The sequence below is a fragment of the Lagopus leucura genome, unplaced genomic scaffold (assembly GCF_019238085.1).
Source record: "Lagopus leucura isolate 7727_CA_CO unplaced genomic scaffold, USGS_WTPT01 Super-Scaffold_100002, whole genome shotgun sequence".
Taxonomy (NCBI): Eukaryota; Metazoa; Chordata; class Aves; order Galliformes; family Phasianidae; genus Lagopus; species Lagopus leucura.
The window spans coordinates 52,582,744-52,599,801 of record NW_024962263.1 but is presented as its reverse complement, the minus strand read 5'-3'; the positions used below and the strand labels follow the sequence as shown (position 1 = coordinate 52,599,801).

General features: G+C 35.2%; 1 protein-coding gene across 4 annotated transcripts in view; it reads left to right on the top strand.

The window, feature by feature from the left end:
* RB1CC1 (RB1 inducible coiled-coil 1) overlaps positions 1–14,547 on the top strand; it is a 70,645-nt gene extending 56,098 nt beyond the window's left edge. For 3 of the 4 annotated variants that reach the window (XM_042869139.1, XM_042869141.1, XM_042869142.1), the window contains 8 exons: positions 162–270; positions 389–629; positions 3,349–3,400; positions 4,417–4,464; positions 7,453–7,511; positions 9,269–9,405; positions 12,887–12,957; positions 13,533–14,547. In XM_042869139.1, the coding sequence (XP_042725073.1) occupies positions 162–270; positions 389–629; positions 3,349–3,400; positions 4,417–4,464; positions 7,453–7,511; positions 9,269–9,405; positions 12,887–12,957; positions 13,533–13,610 (795 nt within the window). In that variant the 3' untranslated portion in view covers positions 13,611–14,547. The remainder of the gene's footprint in view (positions 1–161; positions 271–388; positions 630–3,348; positions 3,401–4,416; positions 4,465–7,452; positions 7,512–9,268; positions 9,406–12,886; positions 12,958–13,532) is intronic. The other variant, XM_042869140.1, reaches the window with a different exon arrangement.
* Positions 14,548–17,058: the final 2,511 nt, after the last annotated feature.

Genomic DNA, 17,058 nt, shown 5'->3' with positions numbered 1-17,058 from the left:
TTTGTTCAAAAGAGTATGAAAACAAGCTTATTTCCTTGTTTAATTATAATCTAGAAAAACACATGTAATATCTCTTGTACTTCCTTTGTTTTAGTTACGTTGTTTGCATTTCGTTTATAATGTACATTTTGTATTTCAGTAGTACTTCTTTCTGTTTTCAGACCAACTTTAACACTGTTCTAGCAAGAGAAAAAATGAAGAAAGAAAATATAATTAATGATCTTAGTGACAAATTAAAAATGCTAACAGAGCAGCAAGAAAAAGATAAGGGTAAGCTAACTTCTGCAGAAATTTGTGTCTTTTCTAAAAGGATAATTCCGTTTGCTTCTTTGGCTTTACTCCGTAGTACTTCTATTATTACAGGAATTTTTATTTACTTGTGTCACAGATTTGATTGAAACACTTTCTGAAGATCGAGCTCGATTACTTGAGGAAAAGAAAAAGCTTGAAGAAGAAGTCAATAAGCTGAGAAGTAGTAATCTTTCTCCATCAACCTACTTAGCAGCAACTTCAGAAGCTTGTGGAGCCTGTGCAGCTGATGTTCCCACTGATACAGAGAGATTGGCTTCTGACATTGCACTTGAAGGAAGGATGGACTCTACCATGGAAACCAGTATGATGGCTGTGCAGTAAGTATGGGGCATTGTAGTAGAAATAGAGCATACTCTTTTAGATGTGTGTTGTTGGACTTTCTGGAGTACAGATGAGATCATGTAACACTCCTTCTGCCTTTGACATTCTTGCTAAAATTATTCTTTAGTACACACACAATTGGGACATCACAATTATCAGAAATGCTCGGTTTTCATAACTTAGAAGTAGGCAGCTTCAAGGTGAAACTTGATTAAAAGGTGAAGAAATATTGTTTACGTATGTGAAAAATAAGGAAAGTGGGAAAAGAGCAATTATAATAGGGTCCGAGGGTGAGATACATGGTTGTATGTTATTAGCATATCTTTTGAACAGTGGCTGATTCTCATATAAAACAGAAATTTGTGGTTGCTATCTACAGCAGTCACATAAACAAGTGTAATTATGCTTCATAGTGAGTGGGAAGTGCTTAATAAAATTAAGCCAAATACTCCAAATTAAGAAAAAGAAAAGCATGAGACTGAGTGGCCTTCGTGGGTTGATGTTTTGTTTTATTGGAGAGGAAGACAGGTATTCAGCATCTCTTAATTTGTATAACCTCTGAATCATCAGTGTTAAGACACTTATTAGAAGGTAGTAATAGGACTAGGAAAGAATAACTCTGTGATATTTTAAATTCATACTTAAGGAGAAATACTGAGGGCAAGCAAATTGCATGAAAGGTTTACTTTTAAGTACATAAAATTGATTCTTTGAGTGGTTCTGTTGTACACTGGTATTACAACAGATTGAAATAGCTTTTAGCAAATATTGCTCACATTTCACTGTTTATCACAGTTTGCAGAGGCTAGTCAACAGATAGCTAACCATGGCTATGTTTGAAATACTGAAGTGATTTAAGACATCAGAGGGAACTCCATGAAGTTCTATTGCAGTGATCAGCTTCACTATATTCTGTACTTATTTGTCCTGTATATTCTGTACTTGTTGGTACTGTACTAATGGTCTGGAGAGCTTTATTCTTGCCTTCTAAATGATTCCCCATCTTGTAGTTCTGCTCTGGATGCTCTGTAGTAGTTTTATGTCCTTATATTATGGCAAGCAAACTGTTCACGGCAACTGAGGTGAGGCTATGCAAAACAGAGGTGATAACCTCTCCCCTCACCTGGCTGGCAGTGCTGGGCCTAGTGTACCCCAGCGTACATTGGCCCTCTTGGTTGCCAGGGAGCTCTGCTGACAACTTGCAATCAACTTGCTGCCAACCAGTACCCCCAGATCCCTTTTCTGGGGCTGCTCTTCAGAACCTTGTCCATAGGCTGCCCCATCCCAGGTGCAGAATCCAGCACTTAGTCATCTTCATGCTAATGGTGACCACCTTCAAATTTATCAAGATCTTGGTGCAAGGCCTCTCCTCATTCAAGGGAGTCAACACTCTTTCCAGTTTATCATTGTCCAAATGTACTTAATATAACTTCCAGATCTTTGTTGGAATCGTTCATGGAAAACATTACAGGCAACTAGTTCAAAAATGGGACCCTGCAGAATCCTGCTAGTGACAACCAGGGCAACTCTCAGGCCTTCCCTTGCCCAGTTCAGACATGTTTTTGTTGTCATGGAACATTCTTCGAGGAAGGAAGATGGCAGGTTTGGGACTGATGTCTCTGAGCTGCTCTGTGGACAGCCCTGAGCTCCGTATGGCCTCCAAACTGTGTTAGAGAAGCTACAGAAGTAGCGGTTCCTTTGGAGGGTCAGGGTCAGAACACTTTGGTATGAATGGGAAGAAGGGCTGAAATTCAGCATGAAGGTCTGTTCCAGTTGATCCATTAGGACTTTTTTTCAAGTGAGGACAATAAACAGTTTAAAAGCATAACACAAAATAATAACAAAAATGTCTTATCTTTTAGTTTTACCTAATATTTTGCTTGGTTTTATAGCATGTCTTGTCAGACTAGATGAATGCACTATCAGTTCAAAAATGTGTCGGTTTTCCTTTCCCAACCAAATCAAGTTGGGCTTCACAAGGTATTGGCTCTTGCCTAGTAACCTGCCTTTCAAAATACAATTTAAATGTAAAAGGAATTACTCTGGGTTCTTAGGGAACTTCTAATTAAGTTGTTAGCATTATCTATCTTGTGTCCACCTGCTTTTTATCTCGCAGATGGACAGAGATATGCACAGTTAGCAACACAGTATTCATATTGGTCTTCCTCTACCTGGAATTCCCAAAGCACAGAGCATTTAAGCTGACAAGATTAGGGAAATACAGCATTGTGAAGCCGAACTGCAGTATCAAAGGTTAGCTGCCAAAGGCCTTAGGTCTGTAGTTCATACTAACATTTTGAAAATAATGTGAAATACGCAGAAATGACTCTATGCAACTTTGTAAGTTATTTAACAATGGCTGAAAAGTCACTGGGTTGAAAATGAAAGCTACTTTATAAGATTCTGTCAGTCCTGATTCTTAAGGTACCTTTCTGCACTGTGTTTTTGCTTTTCTCCTCCCTCTTATTTGCTACTTTCCTGATCCTTTCTTTTCCTGAATATATGCCTTGTCTACATAAGATAGAATGCTAGGATCCAAAGTATTCTGTGAATTCCATTCTGCTAGCAGAATGATGGCATTTACCTGTGAGTGAGAGAAGAGGAAAGAAAAAGAAACATTTTGTGTGTGTGTGTGTGTGTGTGTGTGTGTGTGTGTGTGTGGAGGAGGGGGGGGGAATTACTTCTAACATACCTGTTGTCTTCTTTCTATTTTAGTGAAAATATCCACATGTCTGAAGAAAAACAAAGGATCATGTTGTTAGAAAGAGTGAGTAGATTGTGAGATTAAATGTTGCAGCTAATTATTGTAAATATATTGGTTATGTACTCTGATGCAATATCGCATACTTGGTTTTTTGGTTGTACTAATTTCAGTGTAACTGAAGCCATTCAAAATGGGTATTAGTGCACTCTATTTATACTAGGACTACTCAATTCACCTTATTCATGTGAACTTCCATACAAATGCATCAGGTGTAATACTTTTATAAGTGACAGGTCCTTAATCTAGGGAATTCTTCACCGGGTGGGGAAAAAAGAACCACAACTTTTTCAAATCAAAGCATCTGAACCAATTGGTCAGGAAAGAAGTTTGGTTTACTTGTATCTTTGAGAAACAGATATTTTAGTTCTGACTGGGATGCATTATAGCCTTGACAATTTTGCTTTCTTAAGAAGCAAAATAACACCTGTTTTGAATGTGTTATGTTATCAGTATTCTGAAGTTATGGTTGTGCCCTTACATTAAGTATTTAATTAATGTGCAGGCTGGGATTTTAAGTTTATACCTAGATGCCCCTGCTTCCACCTCACCTTCCCTTCCCCAAATTTCAGTTCTTAGCTTTCAGGTTATAGGTTCGCTTGAAGTCTGAGATTAGCAGGAGAAATTGAATATTGAACCATATAATGCAAGTTACTGGATGTTTCTAACTATTAGCACTTGCATGTTTGATTCTGTCGTCTGTTTTCAAATGATTTGTTATGGTTTGTATCTGGCAGCTACAAATAGTAATAAGTTAATTTTCTGTTGCTGTTCTGTCTGTGAAATGTTTTTCACGTTAAGGAGAAAAACTGCAGATTAACATAATTTAGCACTTGGTGTAGCAGTGGTGATTACTGTCCTTCAAACTTTGTATAGATCTTTGAATTATATTTTGATTCTATTTTAAAACTATAGTATGTGCACTGCGCAAGAGTTCTGTCTCTGGTCATATTAACACTATTTAAGATGTTTATACTGTGAAAGTTGTATTAATTAACTAATCTGGTAAGTTTTTCTCTCAGACTTTGCAGTTGAAAGAAGAGGAGAATAAGAGATTAAATCAAAGATTGGTAAGTGTGTAACACATGCTTTAACTACCTTAAAAATTAAAAAAAATCACGAATGTTAAACTTGTTAAAATCTGTGAATATGTTTTTAATGCAATGGAAAATTGATGATCTGATAATCTTTCAGATTTAAATCAATTTAAGTTTTCTTATGTAAACAATGAATAAGGTTAGAGAGACCTCTTCCCAAAGAGAACAGACTATCCATACTTGATGTGATAGGAGTAAATTCCAGTGGCACCGTGGCTCAGGCTTTTCAAGTATTGAAAGTCAGTTTACAGGATTGTATATATGGTTGTATATAAGGAGTGCTAGCTAACTTAGAGATTAACTTTGGGAAATTGTTTCTTGAAGTTAGCATTTTGGAGGTTTCTTCAATTTTCAGAATATGGATACAGCATATAAAAGTCAGTGCTATTGTCTGTCACTTTTCTGATAAAAATTATTTCTAAGTTACAAGCCAAAAATGTAATTATCCTAATAAAGCATCCAGAATATTCTGAGACCCTTTAACTTGCACTTGTATTTTTGTCAAGTGTGAAACTTCAATTCTGCTTAGCTACTGAAAATACTCAAGTCATCATTTTTAACACTGAAGTCAGTGCCTAAAGAAGAATAGGGAGTATGCTGATAGTTATTTTAATTCATGAACTATGAATCCTTCTCTATTTATTTACCCACAACTTAGCCTTGCTAACCTTAAGCTTAAAAAAAAAATTACTTTGCATATGGGGAAACAGATGTATTTCTTAGCAGTATACTGGTTGGACTAGCCATGGATATCTCCCATTTCCTTAAAGTGACAAATGGTATCTAGTAATTTACTAGAAACTGGTACCTAAGTTCTTAAGTGAAGTTGTATTTCATAGTATGAATATTTTTTTCCAGTTGAGTTGGAGACCCTGACAGTCTTCTGTTTGGGATAAGATTGAAATTTGCTTTAGAGCTTATTTCTGTTACATATTCAGATATGAAATAGGTTTTTTTTTTTTTTTTTTTTTTTTTTTTTTTTTCCAAAAATCTTTCCATTCCATGTTAAAACCAGTCCGTAATCACACTGCTAGCAAAGGTCATAAAGAAAAGATTGCAACACCTTTTCCACCATACTTCATATTCTGAAACACGGTGAACACTCTGCCAAGCCTCTGTGTAGATTTTCTGAATTAAATTCTGGAGCTCTCCCAGAACATTTTCTACAGAAAAAGACTGTTTCCAGCCCATTCGATTTTGTAGAAAAGATGTGCGAGTTATCTTTGTGAGTAATAAAGAAGAAAATGGAGCTTTTAATGACAGGGATGTGGTTAAAGGATTTCTTTTGAGTTACTTTTCATTTATTAGGCTATATTAGCACATTAGGCGTAGAATATTCTCAAGTTGTAACAAGTTCAAATGGAGATAATGTTTTGTGCTTTTTCTTTGTTAGAAATTAATAAAAAACAGAAATCAAGCTGGCTTGCATTTTAAATGAATTTAATGCTTAGTCCAATTTTTTTACAATAAAAACTTCATATGTTAGGACTAAAAAGAGCTCTGCAGTAATGTATATAGCAGGGAAGTAAGCAGAATGAGATGGAAACTGTGATGCAGTTAAAATAAATAAATAAATAAATAATGACCTAATTGCTCTCACAGAAATAGTAGGATAAATTGCACAGATGGAATACCATGATTTACTGTGTCTGGTCCTGAGGCCCACAGTACAGGAGAGAAGTGGAGCTGTTGAAGCAGGCTCAGAGGAAGGCCAAAAAGACTATCAGAGGGCTGGAGCACCTCTCCCGTGAAGAAAAGCTGAGGGAGTTAGGCTTGCTCAGCCTCGAGAAGAGGAGGCTCCTGGGAGACCTCACTGTGGCCTTCCAGTACCTACAAGCAGGAGCAGGAAACAACTTTCTACATTAATAGCAATAGAACAGGGAGCAATGGCTGTAATAAAAGATGGGAAATATAGGTTAGATGTTAGGAACAAAATCTTAGAGGGGTGGTAAGACACAGGCTGCCCATAAAAGCTATGGGTGCCAGGTTCAGGGCCAAGCTGGATGGGGCCAGCCCTGGGCAGTCTGAGTCTGTTGGGGGCAGCCCTGCCTGCGAGTGGGGGTTGGAACTGGATGGACTTTAAGGACCCTTCCAGCCCAAGCTATTCCATGAAATAAAGCAAGTCTATGAACAAGTTACATGCAGTTGAAAACTTCCATGTGAGCTGCAGCGTTTCTTAATAATAAAAAGAAAGTATGATGTGAATGAGTAAAATGTTGTCTAAAAAAGAAAATCTGGAGTTGGAATGCATAAAGGAAACTTCTGAAAGAGTCATTAAAAGTCAAGAGCTTTTTGTGTGGGGCTGTGTTCAGTCTGAACTAACTTTCTTAATGTTAAAAAGGGTATTATGAAGTGAAGAAAATAATCTGTGAATAGGCTTCAAAATGATATCAAGACCTATATATATGAGAAGAGAATTACATGCAAAAACTTGCAGAATTAGGTTTTTGTTTTATCTTAGTACATTTGACCACAGTTTTTTTTACAGGGAGTCTCACTTTAATTTAGCAGTAAACTTCAGACTGTGTGACAGCCCTCAGTAAAACTAAGACCATATATTGAATTCAATGTCTGGAGTTTATTTGCAGTAAAGTAGTTTAACTTCCAGTGTATCACCATCTGATTTCTTAGAATGCTAAAGGCATCTGTGTTAGAGTGCATAGCTGCATTTCTTCTGTATACTCAGAAAATATCTTCAGTAACACTGAACTGGAAAGCACTTCTCACTGTTAAATAATAAAGGAGATATCAGCTGTTTTGTAATCAAAGCTAGTTATTAACAAAAAAAAAAAAAAGGCTGCTACAGAGTTAAATGGCAGAAATGTATGCAGTTTTCTTAGGTAAACTGATCTGCAAGAACAGACAGGGTTTGAAACCTATAATGAGTCTTAACCTTAAATTTATACTTCATCATAGCTTGCCAGTTCTTTATAGCTTTTCATTTTTGTTTTTTTTATACAGATGTCCCAGAGCATGTCATCAGTATCCTCAAGACATTCTGAAAAAATAGCAATTAGAGAGTAAGTACTTGTTTAACAATTTCCCTATGAACAGATGACTGTGCTTTCAGTAATAGCTATGTAATTAAAGTTTGTCACAGTTCTTTAGTTCTTTCTTCGTGATGAAAAGATGTATAGATCTTCTCGATAGTTCATGTTAGTTATGGAATAGTCCTAGTTCAGCATCAATAAAACATTAAACATTTATTTTTCCTTTAAAAAAAAAAAAGCATTTTCAATTTGGTGAACTTGGCTTTCTTGATTATTATTATTATTATTATTTTTTTTAACTTTTATTTTTTTAATTGCTATATTTTTTCCCTTTGCCGTTCTTTACATTATTTGTAAGGCGAGTACTTCATGGACCTCCTAGAATGCACCCAATGTATTCTTTTAGGTTCCTTTTTGTTTAGCTATTATTTTGCAAAGAAAAGTGGGTGTACGTTCACCCTGAACGTGTAGTGCTACCTTGTGTTTCACTAGACATACTGCTTTGCCAAAGTCTTAAAAAATTTTTGGTTATATAATGAAGTGAACCCAAATATTTCATTAGGTATGGTTGAATTAATAACGTAGAGTTAATAGTTGTTACTGGGGAGTGAGGGGAGAACTGTTAATTATTGCTAAATACAAAAGCCGTAGATGGTTGCTTGTAATGTTTCAATCAAAATTGCTTTTACAAAAGAAAACAAACGATCACTATTTCAATGTTTTCTGATTTGCACAAAATTGCATTTTTATTATAATAATGGTAGTATGTGCAGAATTAGCCTTTCCTTTAAGCAGAGAATATTGTAGAAATCTGTTGGAAGTAGCCAGGGAGAAAAATAATATGAAAGAATACACCTGTCCAAGCGGGATGTCTTTGCCTGAGTCTTTGAAGTCTGTCATCATTATCAGAATAGGGAGAAAAGCTTGTAGTATTGCTTATTTAATCTGAAAGTTCGCAATCTAGAATATGAGCTAGATTTCTCTGTATATATACTTACTTATCCCTGAGTAGATATCTCCACTCTTTGTTTATGAAGAAGAGATTTCCCCTTTCTTTGCTAATTTCTCCCCACTTTAAGAATAGTATCAGTATTTCTTACTGGATTGCTCTCGTAGTTTAATGCTTAATTTTTAGCTATTTTAAACTTCATTTCATTCATGGATAATTAAATTACTTCAAGCACATTTGCATGGTGAAACAGAAACTGGAGGCAGAAAAAGTCTGAATTCTGTTACTGAAACTTGTCATAAGAATTTTGTAGCTTCCTGTGTTATCCTGATGTTAGAAGAAAGATTTTAAAAAACTTTTTATGTGAAGTCAGTCACCAAAGTGTTTCTTTTTTTAACCTTTTGATCAAAGTCTGACAAATATTCTGTCCCTCCCTTATGCTTGAAATTTTAATACCAGATACCTAGCTACTGTTGTAGATTTACAGTAATAATACTGTGGTACTATTATCATCATCGTTAGTCTTGGTGAATAAAAATCAGTATAAATAGACCTCAGTTTGTTTTAGATATTCCTGTTTGTGTTTTAAAGCAAAGCTGTCAGTTCTTTCAGGAAAAAAAAAAATGGGGATATAGGAAAACATTTCCAAAACATACTTAGTTACATTTTTTTTTCTGGTGATCCCACAAAATACAAAATATGAATGAGTTGACAAGCAGAAAATTATGTGCTGCTGTACAGAAGTCTCGTCTTGGGCAATGTGTAGAAATATGTTTTGTGTAATTTATGTTATCTTTAACTTTCTTGCTGTTTTAGCTAAATTCCTTAATTTCTTTAGCTTTCAGGTTGGCGATTTGGTTCTCATAATCTTAGATGAAAGACACGACAATTACGTTTTATTTACTGTTAGTCCAACCTTGTATTTCTTGCACTCTGAATCTCTTGCTGCACTGGACCTCAAACCAGGTGAGTGTGGTAAGTGTCAGATTGCTTTCTATTATTATGTCTTCTTCCAAGTTAACACACTTAAATGATATTCTGATAGTAAATGATATTATAAAAACATCTGTGGTAAACATAAAAAGCATGTAATGTAGCTATTGGTTATCTTTGTAGCTTTTGCTATTTGCTGTTAAATGATATTCAGTACAGAATATTTTAGATCTAGCTATGAAAAATGGGAGCATCTTTAAAGTAAGCTGTAATAAATGCCAATTTGTCCACAGTGAGTATATGTAAACAAAATCTTAGAACAGCACAAGTTAGAGTGAACCTCAGAAAATCATCAGGTCTAACCTTTTGTAGGAAAACAGAGCCTGGATAAGATTGTCTAGCTCCCTGTCCAATTGCATCTTGAAAACCTCCAGTGATAGGGAATTATTCAACATCCCTGAGTAATTGGCCCTTTTCACTTAAAAAAAGAAGTTCCAAAAGCTTCAGAGCCTCTCTAAGTGTAGTTTGTACCTGTTGCACATTGTCTTCCCTACATAGCTGCTTGTGAAGAGATCTTCTGTCCTCTTCGCAGCTGCCTCTTTAGTACAAGAATGCTGTGATGAGATCCTTCCAAGCCTTTTGTTTTCTAGGATGAAAAGACCTGACTGCTTTAGCCTTTCCTCATAGAGCAGGTTCTCCAACTTTTTGATTATCTGTGGAAAATATTCCTATTGTGAATACGTGCTTAACTGTTCAGAATCAGCAATAATGATGCATAACTGTATATATCTCTGGCCTATTTTCATGTAGATTTAAACTTTTAATGACTTCTTTGACAAAGGCAAGCACAAAATTCATTTTAATATTTCTTTCCAAACTATGCGTGCTCAGTTCTTATTTTTAATACCTGTCTTTATGATATTCTTTAAAGATTGTCTTTGGATAAATTTTGTTCTCTTTGTATTTAAATTTCTAAATTCCATATACATGTCTGAAATTAAATTCTATCTCTACTGTAGAGGGATTTGCAAGCAATGCTTTTGCTGATAAAATTTTTCCATCGTATCCAGTTGTGTTTATCAGGACCCATTATTCTTCAGAGAATAGTTTCTCTATGTTTTGCTTATGTTGCTGCTGAAATTGGTGGTGCATTTGCTTCCCCTCTTTAATATTTACATTATTTGTCAGCTGTTTTTGGCAGCTCTGTAAACTTTACAAAATTGAAGCATTAATCTCTTTGAAATGAGGAAAAGAATGTTTAGTGTGTTGTACTAAAAGAAATAGATTCATATGAATGTTTTTAAACTGTCATACCTGATGTATGTCTTGCAAACCTTCCCAGCCCACTTTGCTCCATATTTTTGTTGCAAAAATGTAGTAAGAACACATGAAAAGGAACTTTGGTACTAATTCTGACTTCTCAGTGAAAACTTCTATATGGTGTTTCTTGTGAGAAGTTATCAACTTGCTCTCAATCAGCAGCCCTTGTTGTAGTTTTCAATCCCAGTAACAGAAAGCTACCAAGCTTTAACTCATTTCAAGACTGCTGATGAATCTATGCTTTGTTTTCTGGGACACGTAAGAGAAGAAGTGCTACAATACTTATAGACAGATATAATGTAACAATGGAATCGGTATTGCGTGTATCTGTGAAATATGATTGATTGTATTGTTTTTCATGCATAAGGTAACCCCTGTGTCAGTTTCTCTACTATTCTGCAGTTGTGATTCACTGAACTCTTCTAATTGATTTAGTTTGTTCCGTTCTTTACCACTTGCTAACTGCAGTTAGTGTTCAAATTTGAGAAAGTTGCAAGTAGAACAACCATGAGGACCTACCATTTGCTTTCGGAATGTTTATTTATAGCTCAGTGCTTTAGAAAACAGTGTCTTGGTTTTATCCTCACATCAGCACAGTAGAGAAAATGAGGAGGAAAAAAAAAAAAAAGAGAGGACTATTAGTTCACTTTAATTTGTGATAAGTTAGAATTGGTGTAGGGCTAGGCACTGCAGATTATTATTTTCAGGGCTGCCAGAAACAATCTGAATCTGACCAACATCTATTAATCTATACAGATCTAACTGTAGTATTAAGAGTTAAATATTTAGGTTGTCATTGGTTGTTTCTGCCTTGCATGACACTGAAATTGGCTGAAGACTGCAAGGTTTCTGTGTTGTTACACATCATCTGAATATGGAAGTTTTCATTTGCAAATTTCAGGGGTAAATGGAATCTTCCTCATTTTTGTGAAATAAGTGAAGTCCATTGCTCAAGCAAATTCAGGAAAACTGTATTTTCTGATTTAAATGTTAGTTGTAGAGGTTTCAGGTCAGGTATGAATACTTCTCATACTTCACACAGATCTGTAGAAGTTTGAAGCAGAATGGAATCTGCTTCATTATTGTTGTGGTTTAACCTGGCAGGTGGCTAAGCACCACACAGTTGTTCGCTCACTTCCTTCATTTGCTTCCAATTGAGTGGGGAAAAAAATAAAGTAGAACTCATGGGTTGAGATAAAACTGTTTACTAATGTAGAGGAAAGGATAATAGTTATGACAAATGCATGTGTGCATATAGCAAGTGATGCACAAGCAGTTGCTCGCACCCCTTTCAAAACTCTCCTATCGTGTGATGTCATATGGTAGGGAATATCCCTTTGGCAAGTTTTAAGTGAGCTGTCCTGATTCTGTCTCCTCTCAACCCTTAGCATGAGCTGAGAAACTGAACAGCCTTGGCGCTGTACAACACTGCTTAGCAATAACTATAAACAACGATGTGTTATCAACATTGTTTTTCTCCTAGAACCAAAACATAGCATCATACCAGGCACTCTGAAGAAAAAAGTACTGTCCCTGCTGAAACTAAGACAATCATTAATAACCAAATTAATTTTCAAGAGTAAGAATAAAATTTCAGACAATGACTCAAGTGACTTATGTTCTTATCACTTGATACAGTTTTTCATAGTCATGCGTAGAGGAGCACTGATAACGCACTGCATATTTGAGCTGTTCCTTCAGTCCGGTTTTGATGCTGTATCCATGCCATTGATCATTGACACTTTAAGAAGAGCGAAGCAATTAAGTAGACAATGTTTTGTAAAATAGAAGAGAAATAAACATTTCCTACAGAAATTTATACAAGCTGAAAGTTTTGTGCGGAGACTATCTCTTGAAATACATCAAGGAATAACTATCTTAAATCAGACCCAAAGATCAGTCTGGGTTGACTGTAATAATTTTCAGCCCTTAATTGAAGCTATAAAGTTTTGACTTGCTTTTGTTTTCTCTAATTCTCAAACAAAATCTAAATAGAAAGCATTTTTTTCATTCGAAAATTCCAGCGAGCTTGTTTTTTACGTCTTTGCACTTTTTTAATTTTTGTGACTGTTTAAAAAAATAAGAGAAAACTTGTTTCTGGTTCAACTTATGCTTTCAAGGATGTAGTCTTTAACCGTAATTAGTATAATATTCTGTTATCTATAGTTGAGTATCCATAATAATAAATATATTGTCTCTTTAGCTTCAGGTGCATCTAGGAGACCTTGGGTGCTGGGAAAAGTGATGGAAAAGGAATATTGCCAGGCTAAAAAGGTAAGGAAATGGAAGCAGAAACATCATCTGATTAAATTAATAGAGGAGAAAATAAGATTCTGTTTCTAAAAATATTAGAGTAATGAATGAGAGCTCTTCAGGATGAAAATTGTCCAAAGTTCTGCAATTCTTGCTCTGTTCTTCAAGTTATTGAATAGCAAGAGAAGGGGAACGAGAAAAAAGAGAAAGTGAGCAAGTGTCTTGGGTAGGATTGCCCCCCTGGAAAAGCTGCCTGTGTGAGAAAACTTTGCTTTCTATGGATCCTCCTGAACATTTCTGATTACCCCGTGCAAGCATATTTCAGTGACTGCAATTGCTAAAGTTGGCTTTGATTCCTAGAAAAACGTTGGTACCTTCAAGCATCAGGGGAAATAATGAGGCATCATCGAAGACCCGGATACAGAAATCATTTAGTATGAGAAAGTATGGAGGAACTTTGCCAGACTCTGTTGAGTCTGCCAAACTTGGAAGGATGGGAGTCTATTTTTTTGCTTAAAAATATATTAATCAGAGGAATGGGCTTTCAGTTACATTTCTGATGTGATTTGTTTTGTTTTTCTTTTTGATTTTTATAGGCTCAAAACAGATTTAAAGTTCCTCTGGGTACGAAATTCTACAGGGTGAAAGCAGTACCGTGGAACAAGAAAGTATAACACAGCAGAATTTCAGTCTGTTCTGTCTCCATTCTTTTTTGACTTGTCCTTCAGTGCTCATTCGTCGCTCCAAATACCAGGCCATGTTTTTATACTGAGTTCACGTGACAAGATACTTCACTGATGTACTGCTTTTACTTTTTAACAGGTCACATTTTAGAAACAAGAGAGTTGCATCAAAGTCTCTGGCCCTAACTGTTCCAATTTTTTACCCTGATAACTTTAGGAGTGTGGACCAAATGTGTTCATTTTCTCAAAGGGCAACCACATGCAACATGGTTTGTCAGCCATGTTAATTGCCTGTTAAATATACATTAGCTTGTATTTAGGTGTTAAGTGTTAGTTACCATTATTACCAGCATATGTCCTTTTGTGAAATCATTATCAAAGTACTTGCACTCTTTAACAGATTCTTTATATGTGTAAAATTCATCAACTATTTAAAGAGGAGTGTTCATTGCATGCAGATAATCATATAATTTTTCTTCAACATGAGTTTGCCTCAGTAGATGAGTAAAAATAACTACTGCAACTTGTTTCATTACATGAAAATGCTCTTTAATGTTATTAAAAAAAAAAAAAAAGAAACAAAAAAAAAAACCCAACAAAAAAAACCCTTGTAATTTGATGGACTGATTTTGGAAATCAGTCACAGTTAGATTTGCAATCTTCAAAAGCACTTTCAATGGATTGATCACAGATTCTGAGGGGAAGACACCTGTGCTGTTGTTCAAATTGAAGCACTTGTTCTTCCTGACAAACCAGAAATCTTGTATTAATCTATTTAGAAAAATCATATTGATGAAATTGTATTTCATGGTTGAGTTTCAGGAAAAAACTCATTGTACATTAACCATACAAGAGTCATTTAAGTAACAAATTATTGTAATTGTAAAAGACATGTAGAATTTTAAAACAATAAAGATTTGAAACTGTATGTGTTTGAAGCATTTGTGTGCCTTTTAAATATTAACTTTCTATAATGTTTATTTTATATTAACCTGTTGTAGCTTTTCTCTGCTTACTTAAGCAAAGTTTAGTTATATAGAAATGTTTTCTCCAGTTCATGTTCGATAACATTCAGTAATTACAAGAATTACCTTGTAATAATAAAAACAATTTCAGTAGAAATATTTTTTTTTCAGCAATTCAAACTGATAGGTGACATTTTTTTTGAGATGTAGTTATTTATTTATTTCATTTTATTTTTAATAACACCGTGAAAAGATATACCATGAGTAACTAGTTCAAAGCTAAATTCTTGGTTGAGTAATAAGCTTATGTCTAGGACTTAGTGGATAAAATCATGTAACTGGTTTATCTTCAGGAGATGTAGAAAGGAGGAAGAGAAAGGTAAAGATACAGTGAAAACGTTGATGCTTTTGCCCATATGTTGCAAATAGTATTCCCGTAGACTAACCTGTTGAGTACCCTGAAACTCCTGTATATGCTTTACTTAAAAGAAAAAAAGTTATTTCAAGTTACTTCAGATGTTTTGAGTTGTGAAATGCATAGACTTGGAATTGTATCTCATCTCTGATTAAAATAAAACTGAGACAGTTGATCTCTGGAAAATAGGATGTTATTTTGTCAAGTTGCATTCTTATCTGTTTCTTAAATTCGTTAGTTGATTTATTGACTTTTTTAAAGTTAGCAAGCAGTGTCTTGTACTTCAGGAACAATAGTGCCATTGTTGGAGTTTATCCAGTGTCAGCTATGGAAATAACATCTATCTATAAAACAAAGCAAAAAAACAGCAACAACAACAACAAAAAACAACCTATGATGCACTATTTTCACTGAATATTTTACTTTCAAATTCACAGGAATTCAGTTCTGTTTGGAATTTGTATGCAGCCTCATTCCTTTACTCAGTTGAGTTTAAGAAAGTCATGTGTAGCACTATTCATCCTTTTTTTCTTCATATGCTACATGTTCATTTGCACAAATACATTTTACATCCGTGACAAAATTTTTCCTACCTGAGGCAGTCTCCCTACTGCTTTGAGTGTACTCATCTTCCAGGTACCCAAAAGCCACGAGGACCACGAGGTCCTTCCGTTCCTGGGAGGACACTTACTCCTGGAGCAGCAGCAATGGACCTGCACAGCTGTATGCAAACCTGCACTACAACCTAAAGCCCCGTGCTGCCATCATTGAATATCATACTTCAAAGTTAACTCCCCAGGTTCATTCTTCATGGAGGCGAGGATGTGTCTGTAAAGTTGTAGGTTGGAGAAAACTGCTGCTTTGATTATGGCCTTGCAGAACTATGCATCCACAAGAAGTACTCCTTTTAGAGCATTCAAAAGTTAAATTGTGTTTCTGGTAATCTAATCTCAAAAATCCTCTGTGTCTTGCTACTCTGCATCATCAAGGAGGTCACTGTGGGCTTGGGATCATATTTGTGAGTGCAGAAGTGAGGTCAGTGCAGAACCCTGTGCTGAGAATTTAAACTTTTATGTGGACAGTAGCAGCAGTGATATATGATGCTTTGAAACTTCTTGATTCCCTTCTGATTTCTGTCTTAACATAGACAAAAACATGACTGACATTTATATAACAAACACACAAGCAGTTTATGAACATGAACTTGTGAGGCAGCTGAATACCTTGATTAAAATAAAGTGCTATAATGCAAACCACGAGGGAAGAAAAAGTCCTTTCCTGCTGATCTATGCCACTTAAGAGAATACCAGGATATATCTGTTATTCTTTCATGACATCATACTTACAAATTATAAATAACCAAAAAACCAAGCCATGGCATTGGTTTTGAGGAATATTTGTCATGTGTTTCATCTTATAATCTGTATGTATATTCAAAATGGAAATTCTGTCAAACAAACTCCTAACATATTCAGTAATGATTCTGAACAGTCATTGAAAAAAATTTGGTTTACATATTTTTTGTATGTCACAGCCTTACTGGTTCTTGAAACTATGTTTGTTATGCACCACCTATGTGTCTCATCTTGCTCCATAATAAAACTTTGTATATAGCTATATAACTTGGAGGAACAGAATATTCACAAGGTTGGGGGAATTCTGAGAATAAGTTAGATCATCAGAGATTTTTCTAATTCTGTTTTGTTGAAAATGTATTGGCTTAAAAAAAAAGTTTCTTTTTTTTTGTGCTTTGATATGTTTATTCAGTAAGTCCTATTTCAGACAACAGCAGCAATATTTTGAAGTGCAAAATAACATGGATGGTGGAGAAAGCTGGTTGAAAGCAAAGCTTATGCTTTGGACCTAAACAAAAAGGATGAAAGGCTGTGATGATTTAAAAGGGCTCTTTTTACTGTTCTTGAAAGTGCTCTGAAAAGTATGTGGCCTTTTGTTCAGCTTTGCTGCAGCAGGTCTCAGTCTGGTGCTTGTGCTTTTAAGAATTCAGTTGTGGTTCTTTTGAATCTTGTTATGGTCTGTGAGTAAGACTGGTTTAGTATAT